The 9,667-nt window shown below is 41.9% G+C and overlaps 1 protein-coding gene across 17 annotated transcripts in view; it reads left to right on the forward strand.

The window, feature by feature from the left end:
* PPP3CA (protein phosphatase 3 catalytic subunit alpha) overlaps positions 1-9,402 on the forward strand; it is a 287,898-nt gene extending 278,496 nt beyond the window's left edge. For 10 of the 17 annotated variants that reach the window (XM_070614181.1, XM_008522336.2, XM_070614183.1 and 7 more), the window contains 2 exons: positions 4-101; positions 6,808-9,402. In XM_070614181.1, coding sequence (XP_070470282.1) covers positions 4-101; positions 6,808-7,004 — 295 coding nt within the window. In that variant the 3' untranslated portion in view covers positions 7,005-9,402. Of the gene's footprint in view, positions 1-3; positions 102-3,713; positions 3,744-6,807 lie in introns of all 17 variants that reach the window. The other 7 variants (XM_070614175.1, XM_008522335.2, XM_070614177.1 and 4 more) reach the window with 1 other exon arrangement.
* Positions 9,403-9,667: the final 265 nt, after the last annotated feature.

Raw genomic sequence — 9,667 nt, forward strand, 5'->3', positions numbered from 1 at the left:
CAGGGAGGAGAGCGAGAGCGTGCTGACGCTGAAGGGCCTCACGCCCACCGGCATGCTGCCCAGCGGCGTGCTCTCCGGAGGCAAGCAGACGCTGCAGAGCGGTAAGCGCGGGCCACTGCTGCCCAACCCCGCGGGCGGGGAGGGCCGCCACCCACAGCCCGCTAAGCCCCCTCGGAGCAGGGAGGGCCGCCACCCACAGCCCCCTCAGCCCCCTCGGAGCAGGGAGGGCCGCAGCCCAGAGCCCCCTCGGAGCAGGGAGGGCCGTCGCCCACAGCCCCCTCAGCCCCCTTGGAGCAGGGAGGGCCACAGCCCAGAGATCCCTCGGAGCAGGGAGGGCCGCAGCCCACAACCCCCTCTGCCCCCTCGGAGCAGGGAGGGCAGTCACCCACAGCGCCCTCGGAGCAGGGAGGGCCGTCGCCCACAGCCCCCTCGGAGCAGGGAGGGTCGTCGCCCACAGCCCCCTCAGCCCCCTCGGAGCAGGGAGGGCCGTCACTCAGAGCCCCCTCGGAGCAGGGAGGGCCGTCACCCAGAGCCCCCTCGGAGCAGGGAGGGCCGCCAGCCCAGAGCCCCCTCGGAGCAGGGAGGGCCATCACCCAGAGCCCCCTCGGAGCAGGGAGGGCCGCAGCCCAGAGCCCCCTCGGAGCAGGGAGGGCCGTCGCCCACAGCCCCCTCAGCCCCCTTGGAGCAGGGAGGGCCGCAGCCCAGAGCCCCCTCGGAGCAGGGAGGGCCGTCACCCACAGCCCCCTCAGCCCCCTCGGAGCAGGGAGGGCCGTCACTCAGAGCCCCCTCGGAGCAGGGAGGGCCGTCACCCAGAGCCCCCTCGGAGCAGGGAGGGCCATCACCCAGAGCCCTCTCGGAGCAGGGAGGGCCGCAGCCCAGAGCCCCCTCGGAGCAGGGAGGGCCGCAGCCCAGAGCCCCCTCGGAGCAGGGAGGGCCGCAGCCCAGAGCCCCCTCGGAGCAGGGAGGGCCGCAGCCCAGAGCCGCCGTGGCAGCCCCTCCCCTGGGACTGTGGCCTGTCCCCTCGTGTCTGTGGACCCGCAGGTGCAGGCCTCCCATAGGACAGCTCGCTTAGGTGCCAACCGACGTGCACAACAGGTTTGACGGCTTTGAGCCAATCAGGTGCTAAAAACAACTTTTTAATTACATGTTTACTAAATGTACTAGTCTTCTACTTGATTGGTGAAATAAAGTCACACACGTAAATATACATCCCTAAGCCTAGAATTTAGTGGAGAATATAAAAAGGGTGATTTCATTATCCACTTGAATAGAAATTGAGTCATATGCATCTTTTCTCTGATTTATGCATCTAAAACATGAGACTTGAGAAGAACCATATTTTATTTTTTAGAAAGAATGAAAATATTTCCTTTGAGATCAAGGTTTTGTATTAAAATTTGTAGCTTTCTGGCTACGTGCTGTCCCGTAGAACTTCTTCTAATGATGGAAATTTCTATATCCTCACAGAAGCCACTGGCAACCTCTGGCTGTCGAGGACTTGAAATAGAGTTCACCTGAGAAACTGAATGTTTTATTTTATCTAATTTTCATTAATTTGATTTAAATAGCCACATGTAGCTAGTGGCTACCATACTGGACAGCACAGGACTCTAGACTCATTTACTTTTGTTACTTTTGTTTTGTTATTTATTCCAACTAATATTATCATTAGAGTCCAATTTTAACAATACATTTTGGAAATTTTGCTTTTAGATTAGACCTTGACAGAAAAAAATGAAAACAAAAATATGCTATAATATTTCAAAACAATCTCAGCCTCTCATTTATTTTCCTGGATTTTTTTGTGTTTTCTTTTTTCTGTTTCTCAATTTAAAAGATTCCACTATTATTATGGTTACACTATTTAGACACACCTCTCTCTCTATAGAAAGTAATGTCCGACTTCATGAATATGGTACTGCTGAGTGGTCACATCCTAGCAGCATCACTATAATTTTCTTTATTTTCGTGAGAATTTACTCCAAAATCAGTCTTTGAATTTCCACAATAAGACAAAAATTTCTAAATGACGGTAGGAAAATATATAGTATTGAGGTAAATTCCCCCTTTAATTTATAGCTAAAAATTAATTTAGTAACTTTAAAAAAAAAAACGAAATTTTTCCCACCAAAGTAAATACGCTCTCAAAACCCTGACGTAAGTGGAGTGCGCGTGCGCACAAAGGGCCCCCGCTGACTGCAGCCGCGCGGGTCTGGCAGCCCCAGGCGCCTGCAGCCTGGGACGCGCTCGGTGACGGGTAGCACGTGTTTCTACTTGTGTCGGTGCTGGTGTGGGTCCAGGTTTGTTCTTTACTTTTAAACTTGTTATTTCAGTTCTTACAGTTCTTTATTTGGTTTTCAGGATTTCACCCGTGTTTTAACTTAGGTTATTCAGTTTCCTTTTCTGTTCCTTTAAGTTCATTGGTTTCTGTTATTCTGTGTTGAACTCACACAAACATGCACACATAACAAAATACGATTGGAATCTCATTAGTCCTGAGAATTGGAAAACTTAGTGTATATTTTAAACCGTATACATTAAAACATTTTCAAAATTCCTTGTCTGATACCCTTCAATTTGTGAAAAAGGGGAAACTACTTACTGTTTAGCTCTTCTCAGTGGTGATAACCGTTCTATATTTTTATCATAGGAATCTAGAATGCACTGTAAGTGAATTATAGTGCACATATGGCAGTTGCTCTAGTTTTAAAACCTTAAATTATAAGAAATACGCAAATTAAAGCCAAGGAGTAGAATTTTAATATTAAAGATTTTGGCATTACAGAGAAGTTTCTCATTTTAGCACTTAATTAGGGAAATATCCACCAGCCATAATATAGAAAGACTCATACACCTGTATAGTGAAAATATAGACCCTAGCCTTATTTTTAAAATTGCTGATAAAGCAATGGGATTTTTAGGTTTTGCCCCTGAAATCTGCTGAGATTTCAGTATTCAGACTTTTTTTTCTTTAAACTGCTGATAGAATTATTGCTGCTACTGGCATGTTCCCACTTGATTGTAACATTTCAAGAATTTTGTTTCCAAAAATGGTATTGCAGTAAGGAAAACTAATTCTAAATAGGGTTGCCTCGCAAAAGAAGTCCCAATCATCTCTCTCCCTTCCTTGCCTTTTTCCTCTCTCCCTCTCCTCTCTAACATGGAGTTTGTCTTTAAAGAGTCACGTGCAGTATCAGCTGACACACTGATTTTATTCCTTCTCTAAATCTGCACCCCCTTGCTTTTCCATGGCATTAGGAAATCGTTAGTGTGAATTATCCCACTGACAAGTTCTGCCATTTTGTCTGGCATTTTAAAACTATAGAGCAGCAAGCAGAGTAGTGGTTTTATCGTACTTTGTGGGAGTCAGATGCACGTTTTAGATGGACCTAGTCCCTTATCAATTCAATCCAAGTAAAACACAAAACGTTCCTAAAGCCTTTCCTAAAGGGTTAATCATTTTATCACCTATTTAGGGAGCAAAAACCAAAGCAGTTCATTCAGGTGCATCCAGCTCATACATAAAATAAACTTATCATTTTCGTTGTGTCTTTTCTTTCTTTTTAGCATTTCTGTTTTGTTGTCTGTGCCAGAATCCAGCACTTACAGGAACATTAATCTCCTAGCTCCCTGATCGTCACTGATTTGTTCTTAGAGTTAAAATCCTCTGCTCATTTTTCTCATTCATTTTGCACCCCCTTTCTTCTCTTCAGCTACTGTTGAGGCTATTGAGGCTGATGAAGGTAATTTGGCCAGTCCCCTTTCTGTTGTACCTGCAACAGACAAGGGCTCTGCTGGGTGTATTTTTTTTTTTTTTTTTTTTTTTTTGCTGTAGCTTGTACAGAGTGTGTGGGTGTTGGGCTAACAGTTGTGGCTCAGTATTAACCGAAATGTTCTTGCTTTAAAGGGGAAAATGTCCTTTTATGGTTTGTTTGTTTGTTTTTTTCCCTTAAAGCTATGTTTGACTTTGTATACAGTGAACCTAGTATAATCACAGAAAACAAAAGGATTCTATATCTTGAATGATGTGGGGTGGGGGTTATGGCAGCTGTTTTGACAAATAACACATAAAACAATATTCTTTGAGCTGAACCATGTCCCTCCCTCAAATCACTTTCTGTCAGCACTGAAAAGGAGAGAATAAAAATAGCTGTATTAATTCTAGTCTTCAGAAGTTTCTAGCAAGAAAAAAAAAGTTCATTTGAATAGTGCTTTGTTGTAGTTCGACATTAATTTATGTCTCTAAAAAATATTCCAACAGGAGACAGCTGTGGATGAGATAAACAGTTCTGCGAGTCTTATCAAATTTGAACCCACTGGCATCTGTAGGACAGTTAGCACCGCGATGTGGCCATGGAAGTGGCCAGTGACATGCCGAGTGGATGCCGAGGCATCACTCAATTGATTAACGTTTGCTGAAGGCCTGCTTTGCGCCAGGCTCTGTGCTGGGCGCTGCAGGGGAAGCTGAGAAGTGTTGTCACCCACCCTGGCCTAGCACTGCTCCAGGATGAGAGAGTGGACCCTTTAGCAAGTACTTTTGAATTGAGTGCTTTTTAAATGTATAGTTATAAGAGAATTGCTTATCCAAATAGTTTTTAGCATTATACATACCATACCCTCTGGAAATTTTAAAAAGAATAATTTGAAGTTCCCCTTTAAAACAAAATTCTTCAGTTGTATTTTGTTCTTGCAAGATAACTTTATTTTTCCCAAAATTGTGTGCCTACGGTCCTTTGATATGATGTAAAAAGTGCCACTTTAGACTCTCTACTTTGTCGTGATTTGGATATAGTAGGGAATGATAGAACTGTAAGAGAAAATACAACTGCTTCCTAAATAGCAGTGAGTAAACTGCTATTTATGTGGGAATTCTCTATTCCTCTTGGCAAATTCTAATCTGCAGTGTGCATTCTTGTTGATAGTTTGGCTGTTTTCTGTGGTTTCTGTGACTCTGTGTTGTGTTAAGTATACCACCAATGTAAATTGCTAATACCCATTGTCTGACCAGCAACTACAGCAGAGCACATTCTTCTATACCAGTATAGACAAAAATGATTAGAAATGGAGCCCCATTCCAGACATCCATTGTTCTAGCTAGATTTTGAATTTCCATGCTCCCACCCTATTGGCTTTTACAACCTAGAGATTCCACTTTTACCATTTAAATTGATAAAATTGCTTCATCAATTATTGTGATGACAAACTTTTTATGTTCATTAATTATGATGAAATGATATTCACAGTAGTGTAGAAAAAGAATATGGTACCACTTCGTGCCATTATTTTGCCCCTCAAAATAATTTAGTTTTCAGGGTGGGTGCTCATTCGACAGCTCTATTATTTTGCAATGTATTACTAAATTAGAGAAGAATTAAGAAGCTTTGCTTTGGGCCTTGGTCTTTCCCCATCTTCTTCCTCTCACAGTTGACTAATCACCGTGATGCTCACCTTTAAAATGCAGAGGTGGAACAAACTACTTCTCTTCGTTTAATGTGTTTGGAAGCAACTGTGTATATCTTTTAAGAATCTCATCCATACTAATGAAAGGCACTGCACATTGTGTAGGAGTGGCTGGCAAAGTTTCAGCTCAAAACTGCTTTCCTTTTTTTCCCAAATAAGGTGAGGAGGATAAAGGTACCATGAAATTGTCCTTAATCAGCCATGGAGATGCAGCCCAAATCAGCGCTGATGATTGGTGCTTCAATATCTCGCTTGCAATCCACAGGGAGTAAAGCAAACTGGTGTCATTGATTTCCCATTCATGTACTTGACTTTCAGCTCACTGGTTGGTCCTCATTGAAGAAGTTACTAGGTTTCTTGCACAACTGCCTTATCTATCTCTGGAAAACACTAAGGATTACCAAAAAAACTCAAATATCAATGCTCCCTCTTTGAGAATTCCATATTCTCATCGAATACGGCCCGAACCAGTCCTATTCATTTTTACTCAAAGTTGTGGAAGGTGTTGTCCCCTTGTTATTCTTGACCCATCACTTACATCTGCATTGACCTGCGGAGAAAGAGTTTTTCTTTGGTGTAGGCAGCACTGGCTACCAGGCGAACATCAGTTTGACCTGTTCGCTGCTGAAGAGCAGACAGACTTTTTCTCCTTAGTGATCTGGTCTTCATTTTTCCGAGTTTCTCTTACCTTGTCACCCACTCCACATGCTTCTAAAGTTGAGTGGAGGAGCAGGAGTTTATAATTTTTTTCATCACCATTGAGTTGTTTGCCAAGACAGTTTTTCTGGGTTTCTGAGGTGCCATGGAAATGGCCCAAATGAACTCCTTTTGTAGCTCCTTTCAGCTTCTGCTCTAAGCTCTTGGCTGGGTCTTTAAGTCTACCTGCCTCAGTGACGCCACTGGATTTGCTGTTACTGGCACAGTGGAGTAGAGAAAGCGGGGTACGTTCCAGTCTAAGTGAGGGCGTTCGATGCAGTAATCATGCTGATGATGTGCCAGTTGATACTGGGTCTGGAGACCTGTCCCTGATAGTAATTTTCCTGCTTACATATCCACTTCGCATTTCGTTGATCTAAACTTTCATGAAGACAGGAGAAATGTTTATATCTTACTAGCTTGAAGAGGACATTTTGGTTGGCAAGAGACATTGGCTGTTTTTGAACCTTTTGGTTATCTTCGGGTATGGTAAGGAGTCTGTTGTGTTGTGTTCAGGTCCCGTCACTTTGTTCTCTACTAAAGGACTCCCTTTCTCACTGCGAAGTCTCTAACCTCACCTGATGCCACAGCTGTGCCCTTCGTCTTCCTCTGGCTAACCCGAGTTTTCTTTTTTAATGATTTTCTGTTTAGCTATCAAAGGATTTTCACCACAACATAAGATCACTAGCTTCGAGGAGGCCAAGGGTTTGGACCGAATTAACGAGAGGATGCCACCTCGCAGAGACGCCATGCCCTCGGATGCCAACCTTAACTCCATCAACAAGGCGCTCACCTCAGAGACTAACGGCACGGACAGCAATGGCAGCAATAGCAGCAATATCCAGTGACCACATCCTCTTCATTTTTTTTTTTTTGAGCTGCAGGGCGTGCTGGGGATTGCTGCATATCAGCAGTTGGATGTTCTTGCCTCTGACGGTAGCTTGTTTGCTCTGGGGCCAGGAATCGGATTCAGTTTACACTATCATTAAAAAAGAGGGAGAGAGAGAATAAACTATATTTTGGTGGGAGTGGTGATTAAACACCTCTTTGGGGTATGCCTTTTAAAAATGCTTATAGGAAAAAAATTTTAAAAAGAAAGCTAATGCTAGTATATACTGCAATGTTAGGGGAATGAACATGTTTTCCTACTGCATTGGGGACTTCTAGATAGGTTAATGAAAGGTCTTTTATTATGTTACTGGACACGAAAACTTTGTCTAATTTCTTACTCTATTGTACGTTTACAGTCGCAGCACTAAAAATGGATGACAGCAAACATTTTTAACAAAACGATGTACAAACTACATAAGGACTATTTATTGATAATGTTTTGCTACTCTTGTCAGACAATGGCTATAAAATGAATTAGGCAGTCTTAAAAAAAAAAACAGAAAAAGAAAAAAAAAGAATGTTGCAAATTTGTTAAAATGCCAAAAAGGACAGTTTAATTTTGTACAGATTATGCTTACCTCAGGTTACTTTAGTGTGCTTGAATGCCCTTCTTTCCATATAACATTCTCTTATTAATTTGGCAGTGAGTATCTTTTCTTTTCTTTAAGTTTAAAAAAAAAAACTGGAATTAATTACATCTATCTTTTTTTGCTGTTTATATTTAGAGGTTTTTGTTGATAAATCAAGTCTTGGTTGTGGCTTGCTGAATTAAATATTTATGAGTGGTGCATTTTTAAGTATAGTGAACAAAACACCATATTAAGTACAGTGATAAAGCATCTATATTCTGTAAAAAAAAAAAATCTGCCTATGCATGTTTTTTAAGGAAAAAAAATGGCTGTATCGGCCTCTATGGGACTGTAACGCGCTTAGTGGTCTGACATATACAGGAAATGTATGTATACTGGCGTACTTTATATTCTCTAAAATGCTTAATGCCTTTGAAATTTTGTAATCAAAAAAGCTTTGAAAAAATCTGAAGGGGAGAGTATTCTTAAAAGTTTTTAACATAAGCTTGTCAGTGCACATATAGATGGTTAGCATGTTAGCAGACCTTGTGAAATTTAAATAAGTTTGTAGTTACATGTGGAACTCTAAATGCATGGTAACTGTTAATGTCATAACAGTTTAGTTATTTTGTTCTGTTCTGTCATGTGCCACAAAACATGTACTTTTCTTTCACTTTTTTCCCTTTGTATCTCAGTTACGGGTTACAACTGGTTCATTCTGAAAACAACAGCGGAAGTCCCTTCATATTTTTTAACAACTGTATAAGTGCCCAGGTAATTCACTACAGCCTAAAGCCTTGCCTTTGTAATTTGACTTCTGAAATGTTGGCAATCAAAGCATGCACTTGTAACAATGACAGAGAAAAAGCATTTTATATTACTACTCAATAAATGTGCATGAACTTACAGAGCTCTCATCCTTTCACTGAGTCTGCTGAAGGGATTTATGGGCACCACCGCCCTGGCGTCTTCGAGGTGCTGGGCCCACCGCCGCGCATCAGGCTCGCTGTCACAGGCTTCTCTGAGGGCCTGTGATCCAAGGTGTGGTGCCTACTTCTGCTGTAAGAATCTCGGTGGATTTGTGTCTCAAATCACACAAGAGAAATCTATTTAAAGAGCAAATGCCCTCTTCCAGCTCCCTTGAATGTGGGAGCCAGTTCAGAAACCAGAGCATTCCTTTTTCTTGAAAACCCACCGATTGGTTATCAGGTTGTTTCAGTTACATGCGATGCCCTATCTGCTAACGCAAAAACTCTAAGCTACTGCCTGCATTTTCCTCCCGGAGAGAGTTGCATTTGTACCAATAGGGAATTTGTATCCCTGCGCTTCAGCTAATACCCAGTCACCGAAGGTGTAAGATACACCCCATTTCAGTCTGTTCCTAACATTGTTCATTTCTAGTGCACTTTGTTTATGTAATAAAGTATGCCTGTTATATTAAATAATAAGGGTATGACAATTAGTGATATAGTGTACCAAAACAAAGATGTTCTAGATATATTCTCTGACAAAGCCTATCCCAAATTTAATCAATACAAGCATTTTTTTTCCTGTGGATATTTTTCCATCCTAAAAACAATGACATCCAAGGAAAATATTTAGGTGCAACGTATTGGAATGATGGGAAAGAAATGGTAATTCTGGTACTAAGGTGTATTTATTTTCTTTCTTATAACTGCAGAGAAAATATCCTGACAAAAAAAATTTCTTTTTTTTGGATTCCTTTCTTTTGCAAATTGTGCTGAGGCAACTATGGCATAGAAATAAACATTTGACATTAAAATAAGCAGTGGGTGTGAGTATTGCTTGGTCTTTCTGATCAGTAGTTAGAAAAGTAATACTGTATATTTTTGCATAATAAGTCAGTCTATCAAAGAAATCAATGTAGAATTGAAATTATTTCTCCAAATGGGATAGCATGCCAGATCATGAGTTACTGAATCTATCTCCTTCCCTTTGGGAGAAACTGTTGAATTCTTGAGTTGCTTATGCCAGTGAACCTTTGGCTGTATGCACACACGCACAGGCACACGTGCGTGCAGACACACACA

This window comes from Equus przewalskii, chromosome 3 (assembly GCF_037783145.1).
Source record: "Equus przewalskii isolate Varuska chromosome 3, EquPr2, whole genome shotgun sequence".
Taxonomy (NCBI): domain Eukaryota; kingdom Metazoa; phylum Chordata; class Mammalia; order Perissodactyla; family Equidae; genus Equus; species Equus przewalskii.